General features: G+C 55.4%; 1 protein-coding gene across 3 annotated transcripts in view; it reads left to right on the plus strand.

The window, feature by feature from the left end:
- The window catches only part of KLHL29 (kelch like family member 29), a 295,222-nt gene that overhangs the window by 216,795 nt on the left and 51,657 nt on the right, over window positions 1-26,770 (plus strand). For all 3 annotated transcript variants that reach the window (XM_066236180.1, XM_066236181.1, XM_066236179.1), the window contains 2 exons: window positions 19,401-19,542; window positions 22,360-22,872. In XM_066236180.1, coding sequence (XP_066092277.1) covers window positions 19,401-19,542; window positions 22,360-22,872 — 655 coding nt within the window. The remainder of the gene's footprint in view (window positions 1-19,400; window positions 19,543-22,359; window positions 22,873-26,770) is intronic.

The raw sequence follows: 26,770 nt of genomic DNA on the forward strand, positions 1-26,770 counted from the left end.
AGGTAATGCCTATACTGAAAGGTAGGCCCCAGCTAGGCTAGCAGAGATGGTGGCAGAGCACTGTGGCTACAAAGGCAGAGGGACCGGAAAAGAATGGAGAGGGTGCAAGAGAGGGTGCAAGAGAGGGTAAGGAGTGTGGGAGGCCTGGGCTGAGGACCAGACTGAGCCCGGTCTTGGGTGGACTCGTGGGCTTCACGGCAAGGCCCTGAGGACAGAGGAGGGCCCCTGAGGAGCTTGCAACAGGAGCCGTGTGGCCTGGTTTGCGTTTTGGAAAGTGGGGGGACCTGCTAGGCTCCCAGCCTTGGGATTCTCCCTTCTAAGAACGTCACCAAGGCCTGACCCGCCAGAATCCGGAGTCCTTCGGCCAGGGCATGCCTCGGCATCCACTAGAGATGCAGTGCACATGTGTGTATATGTGTATATATGCATATATATACAATACCCAATATTTATTTTAACTAATTGGCTCATGTGATTATAGAGCTTAGCAAGTCCAAAATCTACAGGGTGGCTTATCAGGCTGGACACCCAGAGAAGAGTTAATGTTGCAGTTCAAGTTCAAAGCCATCTGCCAGCAAAATGTCCTCTTGCTCAGGGTGGTCAGTCTTTTGTTCTAGATAGACCTTCAACTGATTAAGTGAGGCCCACTTACATTAGAGAGGACAATCTTGTTTATTCAAATGTCAACGATTTAAATGTAAATCTCACCCAAAACACAGTCACTGAAACACCCAATATAATGTATGACCGCATAGCTGGGCACCATGGCCCAGCCAAACTGATACAGAAAATTAACCATCCCAGGCACCCGGCCAGGTCAACATAACCCTTGGCCAGGCGCCCACTCAGGTGAGCAGAGAAAGGTGCTGTACAAGGACAGACATATGCTGCCCCCCGCACTGTGTCTGTGGGTCTCTGCTCTCTAGCCTCTTGCCTGCTACCTGTCCCTGGACCAAACCTGTGGCTGCCAGGAGACGGGGCAGGGAGTCACACCCAGCGTCCCTGCAGCTCCTCAGCCGGGAAAGGACACTCTCTCGATTGCAGGTGGTAGGTTCCATTCAGAGCCCCTGCTCGTTGGTCCCCAGACCCAGTGACTGCCCCTCTGCTCACCCCCTACAAGAAGGGGAAGGAAATGTGAATGAAATGTTTTAAAATAATGGTTTTGTGATTGTCCCCACAGCAAGTGAGGCTCTGAGCCTAACACGTCACACATGGGGGCTTCTCCAGGCAAGCCGAGAGCTAGGATTAGCTTCTCCTGCAGGGTTAAGTACATGGTCCCTGCCCGGGCCAGTGGGATACTTTGAGTCACTAGGTGCTCTCGGAGAGGCCGGGGGCCTCAAAGCGACTGGAGAATGAGGAGAGTTGGTTGGAGAATCGGGTCCACCCCTGCAGGCCGTGTCGAGGGCTCCTGTGGATTGGGGTCCCAGTGGGCACACGCTGAGCTGGAGGTTCAGGCAGACACCCAAGTGCAGATGTCCGGCGGGCACTTGAATATGCGGGACACGGTCTTTAAAGGGGACACAGGCAGATCTGGCAGTTGTGCGACACTTAAGTCTAGAAGCATGAGCAGGAGTCCATCTGGGTGTGTGAATAGCACATTATAGCATCCTGAGAAACAGCAACACTTAGACAAAGACAGACAAGGCCACAGAGATGGATGTATAGACAGAGGCCAGTGTCCGCCATGGAGCGTGAGAACTACCCATGTGAACAGACCTACCTGGGAAGCCAGACCCCCCCTCCTGGGACCAGTGTGCAGGGAACGAGGGAGCCAGACCCCCCTCCTGGGACCAGTGTGCAGGGAACGAGGGAGCCAGACCCCCCTCCTGGGACCAGTGTGCAGGGAACGAGGGAGCCAGACCCCCATCCTGGGACCAGTGTGCAGGGAGCGAGGGAGCCAGACCCCCATCCTGGGACCAGTGTGCAGGGAGCGAGGGAGCCAGACCCCCATCCTGGGACCAGTGTGCAGGGAGCGAGGGAGCCAGACCCCCATCCTGGGACCAGTGTGCAGGGAACGAGGGAGCCAGACCCCCATCCTGGGACCAGTGTGCAGGGAACGAGGGAGCCAGACCCCCATCCTGGGACCAGTGTGCAGGGAACGAGGGAGCCAGACCCCCATCCTGGGACCAGTGTGCAGGGAGCGAGGGAGCCAGACCCCCATCCTGGGACCAGTGTGCAGGGAACGAGGGAGCCAGACCCCCATCCTGGGACCAGTGTGCAGGGAACGAGGGAGCCAGACCCCCCTCCTGGGACCAGTGTTCAGGGAACGAGGGAGCCAGACCCCCCTCCTGGGACCAGTGTTCAGGGAACGAGGAAGCCAGACCCCCCTCCTGGGACCAGTGTTCAGGGAACGAGGGAGCCAGACCCCCTCCTGGGACCAGTGTGCAGGGAACGAGGGAGCCAGACCCCCATCCTGGGACCAGTGTGCAGGGAGCGAGGGAGCCAGACCCCCCTCCTGGGACCAGTGTGCAGGGAACGAGGGAGCCAGACCCCCATCCTGGGACCAGTGTGCAGGGAACGAGGGAGCCAGACCCCCCTCCTGGGACCAGTGTGCAGGGAACAAGTGGGACATTGTAGGTGCTCAGCCTGGCAGCTCAAGGCAACATCTCCCCTGCGAGGACAGCGCAGACCTGCTGCTCGTTTCCAAGTGCCCGTTTTTCTAATGAGTCTCAGAGGTGAGAAGGGCCTTGTCCAGGTCACACAGCGCCCAGGCCTCCAGCTCCCCGTCTGCTGCCCAGCCCCTGGGGAGGCCTGGGGACCACGTGGCAGAGGGCGGAGCCCGGAGACAGCAGTGGGAGGCTGCAGCATGTGGGAGGAGCGGAGTGTGCCGGTCCCTGGTGCTAACGGGACAGACTCCTTCAGGCAGGAAAGTGGGCAGACTGAAAAGAAGTAGGAAATGCTGACCCCCTGCCCTCCCTTCCCCAGGAGAATAAGAAGGAACGTCGATATGTTTTAAAATAGGAGCTGCCAAAATAGGATGTAGCAGAAAGCCTCCCTGCTGCACTGTGGGGTGCTTACCAGACAGGCCGCCTGATTCTCATTCGTAACGGACCCCGGGGTGGGGTGCAAGGAAGGATGAAATATATCCTCCCTCCCTTCCTCCCAAGCCCCTGCGCCTGCTTGCTGCCGGCCACACAAAAGGAGCCCAGAATCATATCATTCTGTGAGGGGTAAATGCAGCCCTCCTTATCCAGGGCCCTGGACCAGGGGCAGCCACGGCACACACCCAGCGGTTAAAGGCTCAGCGGAGTCGAGGGGCTGGGAGAGGGAACCTGGTGTGAGCAAATGGGGAGCTTTGGGGTGTACAGCGCATGCCAGCTGACATCTCTTTACACCCTTGTACGTGGCCACGCGAGAGGCAGCATGCGTCAGCTCAGGCTGCCTTAGCAAAGTCCATGCATAACCCGGGCAGCTTATGAACGACAGACATGTGTATCTTACCGTTCTGGGGGCTGGAAGGCTATCGAGGCACCAGCATGATTCACTTCTGGTGAGAGCCCGTTCCAGGACGCCGACTGCCTGCTCTCTTCACATGGGGAGAAGTTGGGTCCTCACGTGGCAGAGAAAGACAAGAGACGCAAGCTCTCCCGTGGTCTCTTGTAAAGGCACAGTCCCTTTTGTGAGGGGTTTGTGACCTACTCACCTCCCCAAGGACTCACTGCCTGAAACCATCACATGGAGGTTAGGATTTCAACATGAGAATTACGGAGGACAGAAACATTCAGTCCATAGCAGGGTGAGGACACTTGTGATCAACTGGGGTGCTAAGGAGTGTGTGTGCCACGTGAGAACTTGTGTGTGTGAATGCATCTAAGAACGGGACACAGGGGACAATTCCTGTCCAAAAGACAGGGTCACAGCAGCCACTGTGGTGAGCATTTCAGTCAAGCCAACACTTTTTATTTTATTTTAGTGAGAGCAAAGGAGCAGAGACAGACTCCTACATGTACCCCAACTGGGATCCACCCAGCAAGCCCACCAGGGGGGCGATGCTGTGCCTATCTGGGACCACTGCTTTGTTGCTCAGCACCTGAGCCTTTATTTTTTTAGTACTTGAGATGGAGGGCACAAGTACACCTCGGTGCAGTGCCTGAGGCCGAGTTGCTCAAACCAATGGAGCCATGGCTGTGGGAGGGGAAGAGAGAGAGAGGGAGAGAAGGGGGGAAGTGGAGAAGCAGATGGGCATTTCTCCTGTGTGCCCTGACTGGGAATCGAACCCAGGACATCCATACACCAGCCAATGCTCTACCACTGAGCCAACCAGCCAGGGCCAAGCTGGCACTTGATACACATCCTGACGTCCATGCTTCACAGGCCTGGGAAGGAGACTAATTCTTGTGCAGGTGGGGACAATGAGGCTCAGAGAAATTAAATCCTTGCCTGGGGCCTCCAGTAAGGACTCAAACCCCTCATTCTCAAAGGCGCTGTGCTCTCTGTGCACCCCCACGCCCCTCCTCCTGTCGCTCCAGCCTCAGCCTCCTCCTGCAGGAAGCTTTCTTGGACCCACTCAGCTGGAGTACGTGCTACCCTCTGTCACAGCACTTGATCTCTCTAGATTCCTTGCCTTTCTCTCCACCAATCTGATCTGCTGGAGGGCAGACCCCTTTTCCTGCTCAAACCACAAAGGATGGACAAAGGGTGGTCCTAAGAGACGGAACATGGCACAAGACCACAGGCCTGGGCATCTGCTCCCAGACCCTCCGACACCCCACACCAACAGCAGAACTTATCCAAACTTCTGCACATGTCCTCCCCTGCTTGGAATACCTATCCGTCCTTCAGGGCACAGCTTACGGCCTGCCTCTTCATCCCTCCGCCTGGCAGGCCTTGACTGACACTGAGTGAGGACCAGGCAAGAAGCAGTTCTCCACGTGGGAAATAACAAGACAGCTTCCACACGCACCCCTGTGCGCCAGCCTAGCTATGAGTTCCTTGCAGGTATTAATTCATCATCCCATGGTGTAGGTTCTAGAATTATCTTTATTTGTTGGGTGAGGGAATAATGCACAGAGAAATTGGCTTGCCCCTGCTCACCCCACTTGTAACTCAGGACTTGCATTTGCACCAGACGGCCTGGCTCCAACCACCGCGCACAGGAAGAGGCACTCCTGCCCTCAGGCTGCTGCACAGCCACGTGAGGAGGTGGTGAGGGCCCGCCCAGTGTGCCCAGTGTGCGGGCGCTCAATGCCTGTCCTTTCCTCCCTGGAGACCTAGCAGCTTGCAGGGTCTTGTGGGCCAGCCCTACGGTGCCTGGAGCCCTTTGTGGCCCCTCCGAAGCAGGGGTTACACAGGAGTGGCCGTGGGATGATGTGCGGTCTGGGACGGTACGTTTGCCTGCTCTGCAGAGGGAATGGCTCTGCTTTCTCCTTCCTGTAATTGTGACCATCTGGTTCCCGCCATCGTGTTTGTTGATGTTTTCTTGTTTTAAAACTGAAATGAGTCAGTTGGATGTGGGTTTAGGAAAAAGTGTCTGGCAGGGAAGGAAGCTCCAAGTGGCCATGGGGGCTCTGTCTCAGAGCCACTGAAGAAAACAAAGATTTGTGGGACAGGCGGGGGCGTCTGCCAGGGTCTCCTGTCCTGGGGGGGCTGCAGCCCCCCACGACCTGAGCAGGCAGGGGAGCCATGGGTTTGCATGGGGGAGTGAAGGCATGCGTGTGGGCTTGGTGTGTACGTAGGTGAATGCGTGTGTGTGCGCACTCACACACCTGTGTGTTGTCGGAGGGGCTGTAGTACACAGACAGTGTGGGTGGTGAGTCCTGTGTGGAGAAGGTATGCAGAAGGAGGGGGCCACAGGCTGGCCATGGCCACGGTCTGGAGAGTCCCCCATCTCTGAGCAATGCAGATGGTGATGTCAGTGCTGAACCCACATGAGGATGAGCGAAGGGCTGGGCTGTGTGGGTACGGGTTGATAGCCCCCAGAGGTAACGTTTACAAGGGGGCCTTGGCATTGAGCGCAAGATGTACACAGCTGCGTGGAGCCTCCCTTTCTGGGGCACCTATCACCTGGAGGATTCTATTGCCCTGTCTGCCCCACCCCCGGGCTAAGCTTAGGGTTTCTCTGTAGGGCCAGGAGGTTTCGGTGTCCTGCCAAGCACCACGGGGTAGGGATAGGCTTCCTGAGCCAATAACACAGAGGCCATTAGCTGCCATTTACCGGGAATTTTGAGTCAGTGTCTTGTGCCTCCCTCTTCCTGTTCCCAAATACCAGTCACCTTAGACTCTTGGCTCCTAACTGCTGTTATTTAAGCCAAGGAAGGGTGCCCTGTGGCTCTGCCCCTGCTAACTGGGTCTGCAAGCTCCACACAGCTCTGCGACCTTGATGTGAATTCAGATCGGCTGCCACCAGAGCCAGCGGCCCTGGCTTTGGTCTCCTGGCCAAACATCTCGGCTTCCTGTAGACATGGTGTGGGTCGTGGGGTCCAGCCTGCTACCCTCTCTTCTTGTCCCCCCCTGTCGGGAATTCTCTGGGCCCAGCAACCAGACAGAACTGATACAGAAGACTGCCGTGGGCCCAGCATCCTTCTGCCATGCGAGGGCCCCTCATAGTAATATTTGCTGCCATTTGCTGAGCTCTGTCCCAGCTGCTGTGCCAAGGCCCTGGAAGCAGAGGAGTTTCACTCCTCACTGAAATCAGTCTTTGGAAGAAGACTTAAAATGCCTGTTTCATAGCTGAAGGGGGGGAGGGGCTAGTGCAAGGTCACAAGGCAAGTTGGAGGGGGAGCAGACCTCAAACCCAGACCTTCTGCCCGCCAGGCCAGAGCTCTGATGATTCTGGAAGGGGAGGCCCTTCAGGGGACCTGCGTGCTCTCTGCCTGAGGATGGATGTGTGGCCACCCAGGCTGGCTGGGCTTCCAGCAGCAGCTCTGCAGTCCTGCTCTGCCCCCACCTCTCATCCTGAGTTGCTCCTCGCTCGCAAGCCGCCTGGTGTGTGCTCGGCCTAACTGCACGAGGCAGACAGTGCAACTCCCCTTCCTGTGATGCTAAGGAGCGCGCCAGGGAAACTTCTCGGGTCTGCATATTTAAGCGTTTTTATTAAGTGGAACAAGCTATTTCTGAACACGAGAATGGCCAACAGCCTTAGAGGAAATTAAAATGAACCATGACAATGGAAAATTGCACAGGGGCACGGCAGATTCTCTGGAGATAAATACAACAAGCCTTTCAACAGCGTTTGGGAAAGACTAGAGATCATGGAGATTATGTTGTGAGAGAAAAAAAGCAAAGCATCAGAAAATTAGAGCTCAGGCTGGAGGGAGGACCGTATGCTGGTCAACCCCGTGGTGTCCCTCCGTTAGAACCCCCCACCCTGCGGCCTGGAGGACAAAGTGGGGCAGAGAGAGCTCCATTCAACTCAGCCAGCATTTTCTGAGCACCTACTCCGTGCATGCTGTGTGGGTGCAATGGATCCCCAGTTCATACATTGAGTCCCTGGCTGCACTGTGATGGTGTTCAGAGATGGGTCCTTTGGGAGATAATCTGGTTTAGATGAGGTTACGAGGATGGGGACCCCGTGATAGGACTATGAAAGAGGAAGAGACTAGACTGTCCTTTCTCTTTCTCTCTCTCTCTCTCTCTCTGCCATGTGAGGGCACAGCATGAATGCAGCCGTCTGCAAGCCTGGAGGATTTCTCACCGGAAGCCAACCAGAACCCTGATCTGGGACTTCTAGTGTCCAGAACTGTGAGGAATAAGCTTCTGTTGTTATGTCACCCGGTCTGCAGTATTCTGTATGGCAGCAGAGGTGACTAATGCAGTGGGGGAGGGAGGCAGATACCCAGACCTTGGCTTCAAAAAACTCCCGGGTTCTGAGGGTTATAAGCTGGCACATCTAAGGGTTCAATCGGTATTACAGTAGCTGTTCCGGTTATGATTATAATTACGATTCCTCCATTAGCCGATGTGCTCCCCTAGGCCAGAGACTATTCACTGTTGTGTCTGCAGTACAGACTAGCTTCTCAATAAGAGTAGGGTGGACAGATGGATGGACGGACGGATGGACAGATGAGTGAATGAATGAATGATGCACCTGAAAGGGATTGGCCCCTGCACGGAGTGGATGGCGCTGTGGCAGCCAGGGGGTGCTTCCTGCAGGTCAAGGGAAGGAAGGCCTGGCCCAGGCTACGTGGCCCCTGCTAAGGAAGGGGCACTGTAGAGGGTGCTTGTCTGGAACCCCCTCCCCCTGACCCTGGTACACACGCGAGCAGCCACAAGCGGAACGCCCGGCAGCCCTCTCCATGGTGGACCAGGCCCCGCAGGCCCATGAGTTGGGACAGGGGTTGCCCCGCCTCTCACCAAGCACGCCAGAGCCTCACACAACTCCCGTCACCCAGAGCCTCACTTCTCCTCTGAGGTCACAGCCCAGGAAAAGAAGTCGATCTGTCCATGTACCCAGGAGGGCTTCTTCTCTGTGTCTCCCGCCCCTCCCACCGCCTCCTGAGAACCTTACCCCTCGCTCTCTGCACCCGGATCTCCAGTGGGTGGACTCTGTCTGCCCAGCGAGCGTTCTGAAGCCCAAAGAGAGGGGCTGGTGCAAAAGAATGCCGTTTCCCTTCAAGAAAATCACTTAAACTCTCTCATTCTGCACAAAGGGAGCTGAGCTGGGCTGTGACCAGAGGACACGCCTGTCCATGGGCCCCCTGCCTGGCCGCCCGGGGCTCTCGAGCCCAAGTGGAAGGGGAAGCCAGGCACCTGGGAAGATGTAAACGGGGTGCTCGTGTGCTTCTGGAGAGTTCCACTGCAGACCTGGTCAGTCCGCTGGGCTCCAAAGCCAGGCTCCAGTCCTGAGTCGCACCTTGGGCCCGGACTTGCTTCGGGGAGGCTTGAAGTCCCGGCTGTAAACTGCTCCAGCTCCTTCAGCTGCTCCGCCCGTCTGAGGACCTGCCTCACAGGGACGTTTGTGCCGCCTTGTTTGTTTCTTTGTCCTGCCTGACCTCGGGGTGACCCTGCCACAATCCTCGTTCTTGTTAGGCCTCTAATGAGGTCACTGAAGACGCCTGTGCCGCGCTGGGCGTGGAGTGGAGCTCGGACTTGGCGTGTGAGTCGCACGGGAGGCTTCAGGATTCAGAAGTGCTCCTGTCGCCAGCAAGCCTTTGTCTGCGGCAGAAAGAGGCGGCAGTCTGTCCAGGCCCACCGCTCAGAAGGCGGGTGGAGGGGGCTTTAAGAAGCATCGGGTATTTGTTGAAGAAGGGGCCCTGCAGGAGTACAGATGGTCGGCAAGGACTCAGTCTTGGGGTTCTTTCTGGCTCTGGGTGGGCCCTGCACCCAAGGGGGCTTATTTTATCTGGGAACGCTATCTTGTGGGGCAGAGGGACCCCGCCAGCCCCTGACGGAGCCGTTCTGAGGAGTATGATGCTGCCCCTGGGCCAATGAGCAGCGGTCTGCAGGAGGGCTTCGCTAGCGTGGTTTAAAATTAATATTAGGACTCGGAGTCTAGGCCTCTGAGGACCAGGTGGGAGCATCACACAGTCCAGTAGGGGACCTGCGTGCGTCCCCACGCTCTCGCTCAGCTCAGCCGCCCACACAGAGGGCTTTTCCTCCCCAGCTTCACTGGGGATTTTGACCCTGCAAATAACAAAGGCTCCTGGAAATGGCTGATGTCTGATGTGTGTCTGTGAGTCTGCAGCTGACCCTGGGAGAGACAGGCATGTCACAGGCTCTGAGGCTGGGAGGCCGAGGGGTGGTCCCAGAGTCACTGCCTGCGGGGCCAGCATTTGGGAAATGTCCCATCAAAGGCCAGAGCGGGACTGCCCCTGCCCTGCCTGTCTTCCCGCCCACCTCAGCAACAAGAATGACGGGGGTCACTGCTGCCCAGGGGGACCCGCCTTGTCACAGACGCTGAGGTGAGCAGGGGCAGGCAGGGCGGCTGGGCCTCCGAGCAGGACCGCAGGCTGGGGAGCCGCGAGGGCCGAGGGGAGGGGTCGATGGGAGGCCCGCCCCAGTGCTGCAAGCAGGCGCCCTCGCCCTCCTCCTCCTCGCTGTCCTCCCGGCCGCTAGCTCACATCACAGGCTCTGCCGAGGGCCAGGCCTGCCCTGCCCCTTTCAGCCGAATGAAAGGGAAGCTGCTATCAGAAGGGCGCTGAAGCCCAGGAAAGGGCCTCTGTCTTTTCAAAGACTTCCATTTATGATGGGCTTTTTTTTTTTTCTAGGTGATCTTATTTCAAAGCCCCTTTGAAAATTGTGTGGGTTTTGTAATGGATGAAAAGTTACTTGGAAAATGGGACTAAGAAGTTTTCCGTTGTAAGTTGTTAGAGGAAAGTTGAAAGCTTTGAGCTGCAAGTTCGGCAGATTTATCATTTCTTTTGTCCACAAGGCCCTCCGTTGGGACAGGTTCCAGGGGCCGGGACAGGGCACACACGAGAGCACGTGTGTGGAAATCCAGCCCCGGCCGTGGTCGTTTTACACGTGCGAGGGCAGCCATCTGTGCTGAACTTTGAGCAAAAATGTCTCTAAGGTGTAGACTTTGAAGTCGGAAAGCGGAAAAGCAAATATACTTACAGAATATTATAGGAAGCTGGGTCCTATCAGAGACAATGGCTACCACACAGATGTTCCATATCAGAAAATAATCATGAAAGAACATGGGCCTGAGAGATGGAGGGGAAGACGCTTGGAAGGAGCCCTGGGCACGTCCACATGGGAGAACGGGCAGGAGAAGCCAGTGAACGGCGCGGGAGGGACAGAAAGCCGGGGGAGGCATTGTTGCAGCAGCAGGAGGGGGGAGTTTCGGAAGGAGAGGCAGGAAGCTCGCGGGCGGGGTCGGAGAAAGAGGCTGGGAAAAGCCACTGGGTCTGCAGCGGAGAGGAGGGGTGGTCTCACTGCGGTGCTGAGGTGGGCAGCGTTCAAAGGTGAAAGTGACAGAAATAGAGTCCCAGGTGTTCTGAGCCCCCGTGGAGGGGAATGACAAGGAGAGGGGAGAAGGCAGAGGGTGCTGGAACAGCAGGTGGAGTGCTCAGACAGGGCTGTCTCTGTCTCCACGTGGGAAAGCCAAGGGGAAGGGGCTCACGGGGTGGGGGGAGTAGAAGAGGAGAGAGAGATGTGAAGGATGGACCCTGCCAGCTTTGGAGAGGGGTGGAGGTGTCAGTCTGTGCCGCTCTGGTCTGAGACTGAAGAACTGGCCCCAATGAAAAGGTCCAAGGCCACACTGGCAGAGGTTGAGGGAACACGTCACTGGCCTAGGGCCAAGGGGGTCTGAAGAGAGATGGCCTGGGAACATTCCAGCCATCCCAGAGTCTTAGGATAGCATAGGCTGGTTAGAATCCCAAGCCTGGCATGCTCTAGCTGTTAGGGCCCTGCTCCAGGCCTACTCCCTCATCCACAAAGTGAAGGGGAGAGCACGGAACTCCTCAGGAGGAAAATCATGTCATGCCCAGGCCTGGCCTGTAGGAGGCGCTCATACATAGGAGCTGTTAAGATGGCAGCAGGCCGCCTGGCGTGCGGGGGACCCAGGTTCAATTCCCGGCCAGGGCACATAGGAGAAGTGTCCATTTGCTTCTCCACCCCTCCCCCTCCTTCCTCTCTGTCTCTCTCTTCCCCTCCTGCAGCCAAGGCTCCATTGGAGCAAAGATGGCCCAGGCGCTGGGGATGGCTCCTTGGCCTCTGCCCCAGGCGCTAGAGTGGCTCTGGTCCCAGTAGAGCGATGCCCCGGAGGGGCAGAGCATCGCCCCCTGGGTGCCGGGTGGATCCCGGTCGGGCGTATGCGGGAGTCTGTCTGACTGTCTCTCCCCGTTTCCAGCTTCAGAAAAATACAAAAAAAAAAAAAAGATGGCAACAGGCCGGGCCACTTTATGGCTGGGGCTTCTTGGGTCCCTATGGTGATCCAATGAGAGAGACAGCACAGGAAATGATTGGTGGATCCAACTTAAAATATTCACAGGTAACGCTCAGGGCAAGACACAAAGCCTGGGACCACAGGGCCAGGTTAGAGGCGGACCCCAGGCCTCTGCAGTTGTCTCTCCCACCCAGCGTGTGGCTGCCCTCAGGAAGCTGCCCCTGGACTTACTCAGAGCCCTCACTCGTCCCCACGTCACACTGTTTGTCCCCACCCAAGCTCCCAGCAGGAAACTACCCTTCAGAGACATCATGTTCTGTAATATGATTGGAATCTGAATATATATTTAAAATGACAAGATTGAAATTAAAATTTAAATAAAGAATTACTTTTCTGTAAGTTGCTCCAAAAGCAGTAATTTAGCAGCAAATTGATAGAGAAAGGTAAGCACTGGTCCTTTAAACCATCACGCAGTTTCCGGCATGCGAGCCAGAAGTGTCTCAATTTAACACATCATTGGTTAGTATTATTAGAAATTTCATCGAGCCCTGGAGCGCATTATGGCGCGGCTCCAAAGGGGAGACCAGACCGAGGGCACCGGCCTGGGGCCGGGGGGCCAGAGAGGACAGCCTCATTAATGCGGGCAGGAGGGGCTCCAGAGAGCCTCCCGGCCCCAAGTGGGGTTCTAACTGCGACTGTTCTCTTGTTTGTAGTTCTGTAGCAGTGGGAATTGAGAGACTCATAAATGTCATTTGCTCTTCCCAGAGGCCACAGATTTATAGCTTTGGTGTTTGTCAACATGTCCTTCTGACCCCTTGAAAGCTAGGCTGGGAACAGGAGCCCATCACGACAGCGTGACCAATGAGCTGGCGCCTATGAGTCCCTACAGCGAGACCCAAAAGTCTGTCCCATTTAGGACCTGCCAGCAGCTTTGGCTCTGAGGTTACCCCTTTCAGGGCACAAATGGCCTGAGAGCTTGAATGTCAAGACCCCGGAGTAAGGTCCAGGGACTACCTGCGTCACCTGCTAAAGCTTGTTAAAGAGCCATGTTTCGGGGTCTCCCACCCCAGACCTGAATCTGAAGCTCTGGAGGTAGGTCCCGAAACCTGCATTCTTAACCCCCGACACTAGTGTGCACGCGCACTGACGTCAGAGAACCCTGACAATGAGGTGGTCAGTGCTCACCTGTGTGGTCTTGGAACCAGTGCCCGCATTGACAACCTGACCGTCCTAGAGAGCCAACAGTCTAGGTGTGTAAACCATAGCCGTCGTCTGAAAACCAGACACCAATAGCGCTCTTCCCCATGCCTGAAATCCCACCTTTCAATACCATTCTTTTCGGTAAGAACTGCCTTTCTGGGGCCTCCCCTTTGCAGTACAGAGGCCCGAGAGGCTCTGTCCCAACACACCAGTCTGAATGAGTTGACTACGTACTGGCGCCCGTCAGCTGCACGGGCGGACCTAAGTGCCTTGCAGTGGAGAGGATGCTGAAAAGGAAGTGACACGTCCACTCTGCAGGGAATGGCCCACCCAGCTGGGCTCAGTCCTGGAGCTGGCAGCACTGTGATAGGAGAACCTGCTCTTGCTATGCTAGAGGAGACCTGAGAACCCTCTGATGTTGGGCCCAGGACACCAAAGCCCTCCGCCATCTGCATGCTCCCAAATTCACGTGCCTCTGCCCCCGGCCTCTGTGGAGCGTGGACTTGGAGCTGTGCTGGTTTCCTCAAGTTGCCCAACTTCCAGACTGAAGTCTCCCCGTGTGTTTGAGCAGCAGGCACGTGCCTGTGCTCCAGCTGCAAGGGAAGCTGGCAGAGCATGTTTCCTGGCTTCAAATCAGAAAATGTGTCAAAGGTCCACGGCAGGGATCAGGCATATCAGCAGCCCTTCATCAGAGGTGCCCTCAGAGTCCAGAGCCAAGGGGGATGGGGTATCACAGCAAAGCTTGTCTTTCCCAATGTCGGCAGAAATTACAAGGAGTCGTGAGGCCAAAATGAGGCTGCAGATCCAGCTCAGAGTGCGGTCTGCCCGGGTCACCCGTGGCTTCCCAGTTGTCCTCCCTGTGGCTTCTCAGTTATGATCCAAGGCCATTTCCTGTCCCCACCCCCCACCTAGCTGCATGTGCCTGGGAAGAGGCGCACCAACTTTAGTTTAAGCACTTACATAACTACAGTCCCAGTTATGGTTACCCTGCCTCTGGTCCTCTGTGGAGCACAAAGGGATGCATATGACACTGTTGTGTTTATATGTCAAGAGCAGCACACAAAGGACTTTCGATCTTTTACTATTTTACAATATACACAGTAGATGGTGTATCCTTTTGTTTAAATATTTTATCACATCTCACAAATTTGTGCACAGACATTCTGAGCGGTCTTGGCTAGACCGTCTAAACTGCCATGTTGACTAGAATCACTCGGTGGTATTCATCCGACCACTGGCCTGGTCTGGAGGGTCTGAGAGACCAAGCTAGAGGTCATGAGTCTTCTTCAAAGACGAGGCCCAGAGCTGGCATAGTGACCCAGCATCGTGGTTCTGTTCCCTATGGTTGCTCTGCCAGCCTGTGTCATCCTCACAAGTCCTTGGCGCAAATGTTTCCCACCCACTAGTATAAATTCCCCAAGGGCGGGAATCATGCCTTGACCATCACTGTGCCCCGGTGCCCAGCAGTGCTTCTGGCCCAGAGCGAACACGGAAGCATTGTCTGACCAATTACACCGAGGTAAAGGTGGGGACTCTGGGCTCCCCGGAGGGGAGGGGCCCATTACTGTAAGGGGTGAGACTGTCTGTGACACCCGGCAGAAGGCATCCCTGCCAGCCCTGTCAGTGCCACACAAAGGGCAGCAGTGTCAGGCTCGTAGGTTTCAGTCTGTGGAAGCAGTTTCATCAGCAGGAAAGGGACTTGGGTGCTGGCTTTGTCATTTCCCTGTGTGAGCCTAGCCCTGTTATTTGTCTGTGGGCTGGAAGCATACTAGTTGTGCTGCGGGGTCCTTGGTGGCTGACTCCAGTCTAAATCTGTCATCCTTACTCAATCCTGTTTAGTTTTCATGGCCCAACACCAGCCCCATGCATTCCAGAAGCTCTCCCTGACTTCCAGACTCCACTGATTCGCCAGTCTTCTTGGTAAACGGCAGAAGAGACTGGGTTCTGGTTTCTCCAGTGAACCCTTCACCCTAGCCCCACAGAGGTGGGCACCAACCTCAGCATCCAGTTTCACAATACTCATGCCCGTGAGCCAGGGCAGTAGTTTGGGGCATCAGGCCCCTGAGCAGCCTCCAGGGCAATGATGTTGGGGGTCTCAGCACATGAGGCCCTCACAGTCTGGAAACCTCATCACCCCAATGAGGGGACCTCATTGCATCCCATTGCCCAAGCACCCCGAGCTATTTCACTCTTGTGCTCACAGTATCTACTCTTCCTGAGTGCACACCATGCATTCACACACGCACTGAACCTACAGTGACGCGTGAGCCTACTGTTGACCCTGCTCCCATTCACTCATTCGCTGGGCACCTCCCAGCCTGGGCACAGGCTGGGCCAGGCTCCGTGCTGGATCCCTGCTTTCATGGAACCGGCCCACCAGTACGAGGTCAGTACAGCCCCAGAGGCAGTGTGACCGACCGTCGTGCACACAGGGTATAGGGATAAGACACAGCAAGGCGCGTGAGGACTCCCAGAGAGGCTCATCCTTTCAAACCACCCCGACCACCCAGACGCTGCTGGCCCATTCAGCACCTACGTGTCAGCAGGAAAAACTGCTTCCTCTGAGTGGACAGGTTAGAGAAAGCAGCCCCTCGGGGCTGTCACAGCTTCCTGGGCACATAGCCCAGTGAGCAAACGGTGCTCTGTGGGAGGATACATGCCTCTGTGTCCCCAGTGGCATCAACCCCTCAGCCCTCTGCCAGGCACCTCTGCAAAGGGCACCGCTGCCCCCGCACACCCTCCCCTGCACGGAGCAGAGCCCCAGGGCAGCGCTGTGGGCCGCGTAACCGGCTCTCCCCAAGCTAATAGACACAGCTCGGTGGCCCAGGGAGGCTTATTCCAGGAGGTCCCACCCATGACCAGCGGGCACTTCGGCCATGCCACCTCTCACAGTCTCATCTTTAAGGATCAGGGTCTTGAGTGTTCTTCAGTCACAGAAAGAAGCAGGATGCTGTCAGCCACCGTAAAAATGTGACCTTTGAAAATTTACAAGAGCTGGGGTTTAAAAGCAGCTGCGTTAATGATGCATCCCATTAGCATCTCATTAAAGTGAAGCAGAGAGAAGCCTCCTTTGGCCCGATGATGGGCAGATAGGGCCGCTTCGCAGCGCCAGGCAGAAGGAGGGCTCTCTTCATTTGCCTCTCTCTGCCAGGTGCCATCGTGTCACAGGAGCAGAAGCATGGCCGGGAACGCTGGGGAAAGGCCAGATGTCTGGATGCCTTCACTGATGCTGCAGACGACCACAGTGGCAGGGGGCAGAGAGGGGCTCTCCCAGCCCTGCCTTCCCACCCCGGCCCGAGCTGTCGCCCTGGTTAGTTTCTGTGGCATTCTCGTGTACACGGCAGCCCCTGGCGAGGAGCAAAACTCCAGGGGGCCTGCTATTTGGGCTGGGGGTGGACCGGAGAGCCTTTGGTGGCATCTCGGACCTCTGAACCGGACCGTGGGGGAAAGGCGTGGCAGGAGCTGGGTTCAGAGCTGGAGCCGCCGACCCACACACGTTCCCCAGAAGCCTTCAGAACCCGGACCACAAGTTATTTTGGACCTGGAGCCTGTTGCAGGAGGCTCTGGTCAGGCCGAGCTGACTCACATTGCCGGATGTCCCCCAACCTGGACGTCCAGGCACCTCGGCAAAGCACACACACAGCCCATGTCCATGTTTTTTCTGGAGGGAGTGGAGGACGGAATGTTCATGTCATTACTTTAATAGAATAAATAAAAATTCTTGAACTGCAACTTGCTCACAGTTTCAGAAGCCACTAGTGCTAGGTGCCATACGAGTGGCCTTATTTGTTTTTCCTAAAGGAAAAAAAAAAAAGATTCTGTTTTTCTTCTTACAGCAGAACACATTTCCCGTACATAAGAACTCACTTGTAATATTCATGAAAGACAACCAGACAGCAAACCACTGTAGCCACACCCAGTCTCCCCAGTGCCCAGGGCCCCCTGCGCCCAGCTTCCTTCTGGAGTCTAAGTCCCTCACTGTTTGCAGGGGTGGCTGAGTGCTCGGCTCTGCTGGGACGCGTGACCCCAGTGCCTTGGGCTGGGCTGGGGCCGGAACAGGGGTCCAGGGCTTGCTCGCTGAATAAACCAACTAACAAAGACGCGAATGACTGAGCTGGCAGAGCTGTTTTGGAACTGATATTAAGGCAAAACGGGAACTCCTGAAGTTGCAGAGTTCAGGGCCTCGTTACCCATTCTCAAGGGAAGGCCCCAGCCGCCTCTGCTGACGGCAACGCCTGTTGTAAGGGCCAGACCCAGGGCTTCCGAGTTTCCAGAGCCCTCACCTACCCTGTCAAGGCACCAGGCAGGGCCCGGGATGCTGATTTGGCCGGGAGAAATGAGACTATTGGAGGTCCCTGAGAACCAAACCTGCCTCTGGCCTGGGAGGCCTCCAGAAATCCCAGGCAGCAGAGAGGAGCTGCAGCGCCCCCTACTGGCAGGAGGAGGTTTTGTCTCATCAGTGGAGGAGGGTGCTGATGAGGAGGATCGTGTCCTCCTTCAGACTTCCCCAAACAGAGCCTTTGATGGGACATCGCACAGGCTCTTGCCCCCTCAGATGCGCCTGATTGCGAGGAAGCAACCTCTGAACCCCCAGCACCCCCAAGAACCTGGGAAGCCAGAGGGGCTGCAGACAGGACACAATTCCCACCCTTTCCCCCACCCCAAGCCTGCATCTGTCCCACAGACAAACACAGGGCAGGAGCCTCTGATCAGGAAGTTTGTCTGTTGAATGTTCTTTCCTCAGGAAGGTCGCTCTTTCCTTTTGTTTCCTGCTCTGTTCACAGGCACAGAGCATCCGAAATGCAGGCCAGCGATCAAGTGCAGCCTAATGCAATTAGCTGGGTGTGGCCTGTGGTCCTAATGGGACATGGCTCCTCCCAGCAGGCCCCAGGGCAGATGTGGCTGTCCCCTGCGTTAGGCATCAAAGTCCCCACGAGAACTGTCTGTCTCCCAGCTCATGCCCCCCACCCCACCCCCACCCTCATCAGCCTGGGGTCAGAGGCTCAGCAGGGGGCGCCAGCCCCCACCCACTGGGTTACTGGGTCAACTTCCATCAGAAGCCACCAGGACCATGGCTTCACCTAAAACGGCCTGCAGGTGCCTTTTGTGACTGTCTCCAGTGGGCAGCTAGCTGCCTCTGTCCCCCAACACCCCACCCCACCCTTTACCCCAAAACTTGCTGGGCCCCAGCTGTGCTGCTGGGAGCCATGGTCACTCCTGAAGCTACCTCTGCTGAGACCCACCCCCTCCCACCCCAGTTACCCCAGCCCCAGGCTCTCCGACATGCTTTCGGGAATGATTTTGTTTACTACACAGGGAGGGGCAAAAGTAGTTATTTGTATGGAAAATAATACAATAATTAATAAATAATAGCACAAGAATGAACTGTGTTTCACGTACTCACAACTGTAAACCTGCCTTTTTTTTTTACCTGTAATGGTAATGGCTGTAGTAGAACATCTGGCAAATACAGAAACATGTGGACAAGAGAATAAAAGTTATCCATAATCCTCTCACCCAAGGATAGCATCCCTGCTAACGTTTCAGTTTCTTCCTCCTGCACATATTGTTTACATGGTGAGGTTATATTTGTGTCATTTTGTGTCTTGCTTTCTTCATTTAACATTACAGTGCAGGTATTTTGCCATCTCATTAAGAACTCCTAGCAAACATGATTTTTAGTGATTATATATTATTCCACCATTAGGCTGTGGCTCAGGGAGACCAACATGGGCCTAATGATTGTTTCCACCCTGAGGTTCATTTTTTCTTTAATCTAAATATCTGTTAGACTGTGAGATCCTGGAGCCGGCGTCTGCCTCCGGCCTGCTGTGAGGAACTGAGGGTCTTGGTGAAGGTGTTTCTTGCCTTCCCTCCCCGGTGGCAGGATGGGGGCTGTCCTCCCACTAGCCTGGATCCCCACTCGCCCTCTGTCTCCTCTGAAGTGGGACTTCTGGGGTCTCCGAGGCCAGTGTGGGGGCAGGATGGGACCTAATAGGTGAGCTTTGGAAAGCCGTCCTCTCACATGTCAGAGGGCCAGGCACCTGGTGGCACTGAGCCCAGGCTGAGTAGTCAGTGCTCAGCGCATGCACGTGGATGTTGTTGCAGTTTATTAATGAGCCAGGGGTTGGGGAGACTTCACATCTCAGGACAGAATGCTCTTTCCTTTGCGATAGCTTCCGTGCAATGAGTAGCCACAGAGGGTGGTCAGAAAAGTACTGGGTTGAGTGCTCCTGGAGGTAGGAGTTTAGCAGAGGTCACAGCTGCTGCTACTGTGCCAAACGCTCTGTAATCCCCTGTGGGACTGGGTGCAGGCCAGGCCTCTGCCTCGGCCCCCTGGCTCAGGCAGCAGGAGGACTGGCGGGGGAAAGGGGGGTCCCAGGGCAGGGCCCTGGCTGGGCTGTGCTCACAGTCCTGTTCTGCTTCTCCCCAGGCGCCCGGCATCTCCAAAGCGGACAGTCAGTCCCAGGGACTCACGACCAGCATCCGGTGGGGGCAGACGCCCATCAATCAGTCCACACCCTGGGACACTGATGAGCCACCTGCCAAACAGATGAGGGAGAGCGACAATCCAGGTGTGTACTTCCTCCACAGACGGAGACACCTACGCTAGGGCTGGGAGAGGTGCCAGGGGCCTCCTGGGTGCCCAGCGCCTTAGCAGGGCCTGCGCGTGGGCCTGCAGCTGCCCAGGCCTCAGCCTGTGCTCAGCAAGGCAGGCCGTGCATGTTATTTCCTGGGCAGTAGCTCTGTCTCTACCCCTTTTTCTGCTGCACAAGAAAGTGTTTGGGAGAAAGCAAGGGAGTGAGAGTGACCTGGTGGGGGTGACTTTGAATCTGCTTAGGGTTATTTTGAACAGTTAGTTACTCCCAAACATCAATACCCTGATTTATAACAAATTTCTCAAGTTATACCTTCCAGTTAGGTTCTGCCTTGCCAATGGTCACATAAGAACAGGGTGCCCCAACCCCGCCCCCCAGGACTGGGAACTCAAACCTCTTACAGGATCCCTGCCTTCTCTGGACAGCTGTGACCATAACAAAAGCCTCCCCTGTTGTCTCCCATTGGGATACACAGACAAGTCCACCTGGCCCTCCATTCCTCCAGCCTACATATATATATCTGGAGACCCCACTCATGCCCCCGCCCAAGCCTGCTGCGGGACAAACCCCCAAGTCCTTCAGCCATGCCCCAGAGCTCGTTGTTTCCAGGCCCTTTATCATCAAAGGGGTTCCTCCAGTCGCATTGTTTAACAGGGATCCCAGCCATCCCAGCCAGAATCCATGTCTGGCCTGCCCGCACCCCTTCTTCCAGCCCCTCTGCTACGGTCATCGGTCATCGCAGCCATCTATCACTTCAGCTCTGCTGGCAGCCACATCACGTGCTGTCTCAACAGTAAGATCCAATACTGCCAAGTGGCTGCTCGGACCCCTGTCCCTCTCCTCACAATCTGGCGAGGCAGCTGGGTGCGGAGACCCAAGGGCAAGACCTTGTTGATGTCTTTTTGTGACTCTTAGGATCTCCTAGGTCCCTGCTTTTCCTGCTGACCTGGGCCTAAGACTCCCAATTACGTCACCTGCAGACTTAGACATGATGTCTTCCATATCATCATCCAAGTCGTTGATACACATGGCGGGAAGGGCTGGGTTCACATCACTAGATGTCTCTCTCGGGCGCCAGCATCCTCTGGGCCGTTCCTCAGCTCCAGTCAGTCACCTCTGCGACACGGCATCTTTGTATCCTCACTGCGAAGCTGAGACCTGGCCAGCTGCGCTCTGAAGTCCTGGGGCGTTTTTCTGCTCCTCCTGGAGAAAACCCAGCTCAGGAAGACATGCCTTGTCCTTAAGACAGCAGGCTGGCTTCCAGTGATGCCGCCTCTTCTCCTTCAGGCTGGGGGACATGGGGGACAGCCCCCTAAGCAGCCAGGCTAGAATCTTGCTGGTGACCGCTGCACCGGCGTTTGCCAGCTTCCAGGTTCCTCCCACCTCTCTCGTCGTTGGGCTTAGCACTCTTTGTCACACATGTCTTCTGTGCCTTGCTCTGTCAACACAATGCTTGCAGCAGCCCTGTGAAGTCAGTGTTGTTATTGTCCCATTACAGATGAGCACATCGACCCGGGGGGGGGGGGGTGCCTAAGGTCACTCGGTTAGTGAGGGCAGAACCGGGACTGCCGTCCTGGTTCCTCTGACTCCAAGCCCAGCTGTTCACCACCAGCCCGGATGCTCTCCCTTTGGAAGACTCCTCGGGGACAGCGCCCTCTGGTGGTGTGATATCGCCCTGCCATCTTGGTTCTTTCCAGGCCACCTAATCTTATTGTGTGTGGGAGCTCCCAGCCTCAGTATCTAGCCTCTGGGGCTGGTGGTCCTGAGTGGCCTCCAGCCCCCACTCTCCTTCCTCAACTCCTTCAATCTGTCCTGCCACTCCAGAGCCATCATGAAAACTAAGGTGATTTTCAGGGGACAGAGACCTAGATCTACAGTCATTCCGTCAGAGGCAACCCAGACTGGCCTTGCCTATCACACTGTCTTTCAGTCTCACTCACAAGCTTGCTTGAGTCACCTCAGTGTCAGCTCGGCTCCGGGACCCCGAGCCCTGCTCTGCCTGACCTGGGCACAGCTGGTCTTGTGCCTTGTATTGGGTCTCAGGACGCCCCTCTTCTCAGGATTTCCCCAGGGCTAGCTGTGCAGAAGTTGCCTGGCCCCCAGCAAAGCCGTAGAGAGCAGCCCCTCCCCGCATTCCCACACCGCCCCCACCGCTGGCTCTGCCTTCCTGCAGCACAGGGCCCATGCGTGGGGTCAGGCTCTGCTGCCCTTGCATGGCCCAGGAAACCCTGTCATCACAGTCCAGCTGTCACCTTCAACCTTTCCTAGGCAGTGATTGATTCTCCAAAAAGAAAGAGAAACTACCAACATCTGTGGAACACTGGGCACATACTAGGCACTCTGCTAGAGTTTTTAACGTCTTTTTCTCACTCAGTTCTTCCCAGAAGACCTATAAGGTAGGTATCGTTAGTTCCATGTAACAGATGGGAAGAATGAGGCTCAGAGAAGTTAAGCAACTTGCCCCAGGCTCTTGGCTAGTTAAGTGGCAGAATCAAGATTTGAACCCAGATCTCTTTGAAGATCTCCCCTTTTTTACTTCCTGCTTTGTTGCCTCTAGACCTCTCCCGGGCAGGTTGTGCTTCCTGCTCTAAGCCCTCACAGCTATCTGTTTATATATTCCCGTGGCACCTATCTAGTGTGACTGTAGTCACAGATTCTTATTCTGTGAGGTCCTGGGCACAGGTGTCTTGTCCAGCTTCGTGACCTCAGTACCCAGCCAAAGGCCTGGGGCAGTCGGTGTTTGTTGAGTGAATGTATAACCAGCAGATGACATCTCTTCCATCTCCATTGCAGGCACAGGGCCATGGGTGACCACGGTGGCCGCCGGGAGCCAGCCCACCCTGATCGCACACTCCTATGGAGTGGCCCAGCCTCCCACCTTCAGCCCTGCTGTGAACGTCCAGGCCCCGGTCATCGGGGTGACCCCCTCACTGCCTCCACACGTGGGGCCCCAGCTCCCGCTGATGCCAGGCCACTACTCGCTCCCACAGCCACCCTCTCAGCCACTGAGCAGCGTGGTGGTCAACATGCCTGCCCAGGCCCTGTATGCCAGCCCACAGCCCCTGGCCGTTTCCACACTGCCTGGCGTGGGACAGGTGGCCCGCCCGGGGCCCACCGCGGTAGGCAACGGTCATATGGCAGGGCCTCTGCTGCCTCCACCACCGCCAGCCCAGACGTCTGCCACTGTCCCCAGCAGTGCCCTAGCCACCAATGGGCCCCCCACGACTGACTCAGCCCACGGGCTGCAGATGCTGCGGACCATTGGTGTGGGGAAGTATGAGTTCACCGACCCCGGGCACCCCAAAGGTAAGTCCTGCTACCACATGCTCCGTGTGTGCCTGCGTCTGTGCCGTCCCCTGTGGTCACGATGACACAGCATGGACAAGAGTGTGGCTCCTGGTGCTCTGTGCTCTCCAGCAGGGCCCCGCTGGCCTCTCCCACCCGGGGGGCTACAGGAGGGCCTTGGCCCTGCCTCAGGCTGAGGAAGCAGAGGAGAAGGAGGATGTGGCCAGGAAGGCAGGCAATGTGAGCAAGACAAGAGGAAGGAAGGGGAGAGTCCGCAAAGTCCAGGGGCTTGTCGCCTCCAGGTCAAGCCCTGGGCCTTACCCTGAACCCAAGGCCAGGCTAAGTGTAGAACAAGCAGAAATCATCTGCTCCTCTAGCCCCACGGGACAGTCCCTTTGGGCCTTCTCCATCTTCCACCCATGAGGACAGTGGGAATATCAACTGTCTGTGTCCCTCCCCAGAAAAGCGCCCTCGCTGACCGTCAGACGGAAGCAGCTCTTGGGGTTTTCACTGAGGCCCAGGAGACACTCCCAGACCATCTTGAGCCAGTTGGGTTTTTGTTTCAAGGACCCAAGGGTGGTTCCGTGAGGCTCTGGGAAAGAGCACGGGAGCACCCCCCTCCTGCTGAGAGCAGAGGGCTGCAGCCAGGCCGGGGCCCGGTGCAGTAGGAGGGTGCAGGGGCAGGAGGTCTGTCTGCTGGGAAATCCAGGCCGTCTTCGGAAGGAAGGTAGATGGACCTAGGAAGTGTGGACCTCTGGGCATGATTCTCGGCCTCCTTACTTAGAACCTCTTGAGACTGCACCTCAGGGGGTTAACTTAACCGCTTAGCAAACCATTGACTGCCACGAGCCATTCTCTGTCCCACCTGAGCTCATAAGTCTCTAACTCCACCCTTCCGGGCGACTCCCAGGCCTTGTCAAGCATCCCTGCAACAAAGCTGTGTCTGGATTTTCCCTGGGTTTAATTCCCAATCTGATGGTGCCCTGACTGCCTTTGTTTGGGAAATCAGCACTAGTTTTAAATGATAAAATTATAGAAAATTACATCTAAATTCTGATAAACTCTTGCTTTGTTTAAGATCTTTTTTTTTTTAATTGAGAAAATTGATTTTTTGTTTGAATTGTTTTGGTTAAGCTCTCTCTCCCTTTACAAAAGCAAAAAACTTACTCCCAGTCTATGCGCTGCCAACTCTGACACAATGGCCTGGGTGTCCCAGCTGCTCCTAAGGCCTTGCCAAAGCCCAAGGCGCTGGGTGGGAGGGAGCCCCTTCTGCACCATGTGGAGGAGTGCAAACCCCCTACCCCGATGGGTTTCTGGGGCCGTTGAACGGTCCTGCCGACATGCCAAGTTTCAGACATGCATCTAGGAAAAGGTAACTGGCCCAGACGGGACTGGAGTTCCTCATTTGAGATTTAGCAGAGATCAGGGGTCCTCCCCAAAGTTGCCAGGCAGCAGGCACGTGGCGTCACCATTGGGCACCTGAGTCCATAAGATCAGGAAGATACGGTGGTAAAAACGGGCTCCTGCTGTCCCCTGGGCACACAGGGCCAGCAGGTCATAGCAGAGCCACACCTGTAACGTCTTTGTGAGGCCAGAATACATGAACTGTCCTCTGTGGTGGGTCCAAGCCCATGGACTGGAGCGGAGAAGAAGAGGGGCCTCGATGGGCTTTCCTTGTCCAGCCCTGAAGGGTAGATTCAGTGCTCCATGACTCCAGGGGTGCAGCGCGCCCTCAGAGTGTCCGTGGACCCCTCCCGGTGAGCCGGTGAGAACCCCAGCTGCAGCCAGTGACCGCCCTCATGCGGACCTCCGTGCTTGGCCAGAGGGCTAGCTGTTCCCCAAGAAATCATACCCAGCTTGCTTCTCTGTGTACCGCCCCCGTTGACTGACTTCGCTCCCTGTATTCATAAGAAAGACCACGCAACATGCTCATTCAGATGCCTGGGTGGGTTTGTTGGGTTTTTTGATGTGTGTGGTTTTTTTTTTTTTAAGTAATTTCTCCTTTCATTTCTAATCCTAAAAAGGCTTTATTGCTAAAGCTATAATTTGTCTGTCAGATCTGATGTCAAACAATGGCATATTTTTTAAAATAAGAAACCCGAATTTTGAAAGCCAAATCTTTGAAACGTACCATGTGAGCATCATATTCCTGACAAGACCGTGTGGGTTTGGATTTGGGTCACTTTTAATTTTGCCACTCGGGATTTCACATCTCCGGAGCCCAAATGATTTCACAGTCCTAAATGACAGACAGCTAGCTCCAAACGGGGACCAAGAGGCCCTTCCTGCCTGACGGTGCCAACACTGGTCTGAACTCTCCTTTAAAAAATAAAGAACTTTCCTTGCCTCCTGTTCACTGTGTGAAACCTTGCCTAGCGTTATAATCAGACCCACCGTAGCATGCCTTGAGATCCAGCTCATTAAAGTCCGGCGATTTCCCTACTGTTGTTTGACGTGACAACCGGGCCTCTCACCGGCTGAGTAATTATGGAGAAATCCTGTCCATGAAGAGTGGGTCTAGCCAGCCAGAGGGATGGACCACCGATATTTTTAGACTTCATTAGTGCCCTGATTTAAAATTTCACATTTTGTTTCTTGTAATTATCTTCCAATCAACTGAGCTAAAATTTTGGTGGGGGCTATTTATGTTAGTCTGCCTTCCCTAAAAAGGGTGTTGGGACTTTTAATTTAAAACTTAACCAGTTGAAAAATAAAGGTGGTGTGGAACTGCTTTTTGATTTGCAATAGGTCAAGAGAATGTCTCTCATCTGTGACTGGAGAAGGCAGCTTGCATGCAGTTCCCTTTAATGAGTGTTATTTAAATGCATTGAGCACATATAGCTTTTTTTAAGAAACTTCCAAGATAAATCTCTTTCGCTAAGAACCATTTGAGAGTAGGAGATATATGTGGGATTTCTTTCTTTTTTTTTTTTTAAGATTATATTGTTGAAAGCTAATTAAAATAGATTTCGTGTGTGCAAAGTGATAAGGGAAGAAAAAAGAATTAGTTCTAGTTGTATCCCGTTACAAAATACCGGAGCCATTTGTCTTGTTGTTGGACTGGAACCCCTGAGCTTACCCATGGGCAGAGCGGGTGGCCAGCCTCAGGCCTTGAAACCCTCAAGTCTAATGTCACTGCAGTGGTATCATGTGAGCCCAACTGAGTGTGTCACAGCTGAGGTACGAGCTATTGATGTCGTTCTTTCTACCCGCTTTCTCTCAACAAGGAGTACTGGTAGCTAAGAGAGCTAAGAGGGTAGCCAGAGACCTTGTGAAGCCCCAGCCCCTGGGCCCAGTAGTGAGCTGCAGAAAAGCTATGACATTTTCACCTGCATGGCCCGGGAGAGAGGAATCAGACCATTCCTGCTCCCACTTGCTTCTGGACCAAAAAGCAAGTCCAAGTTGACCTGAAGTGGGGAGGTCTGTTCCGACTTTAGATTGTGTAGACCCAGAGTGAGGGGCCATGAGGATTCCCAGGGTCAGCAAACACGCAGTGGGGTGTGCATGGCCCCTTCGTGTGGTTCCACATCTCCTCGCTTCCCGTCCTGGCCCCTGGCCCGCCGCCCCACAGAGCTCTGTCTGTCCTCACACCACCTTTTCTGCTTGGCAAGCACAGGATCTGCTAAGGGTACTTTGGGCACCGCGAACAGCTGTGTGACTGGGGCAAGTCTCCTAACCTCTCTGAGCCTCCTTTCCCCCATCTACCCTCATCAAGTATAGAGGAGGATTTAATGAGACCATACACATGAAGGTACATAGTACTGTATCCACTTAACACCAAAAACAGTTGTTTCGTCAACAGTAGCCCCAGGTCTGGAGAGTTCAGCAAAGAAAAGAAGCAGGTGAAGGGGTGGAAAGCCAGGGCCCCTCCCCAGAGCAGAAGGGATGGAAGGAGCCCAAGCTTGTTCACAGGGCTGGC

The sequence above is a fragment of the Saccopteryx bilineata genome, chromosome 6 (assembly GCF_036850765.1).
Source record: "Saccopteryx bilineata isolate mSacBil1 chromosome 6, mSacBil1_pri_phased_curated, whole genome shotgun sequence".
In the NCBI taxonomy this organism is placed as follows: Eukaryota; Metazoa; Chordata; class Mammalia; order Chiroptera; family Emballonuridae; genus Saccopteryx; species Saccopteryx bilineata.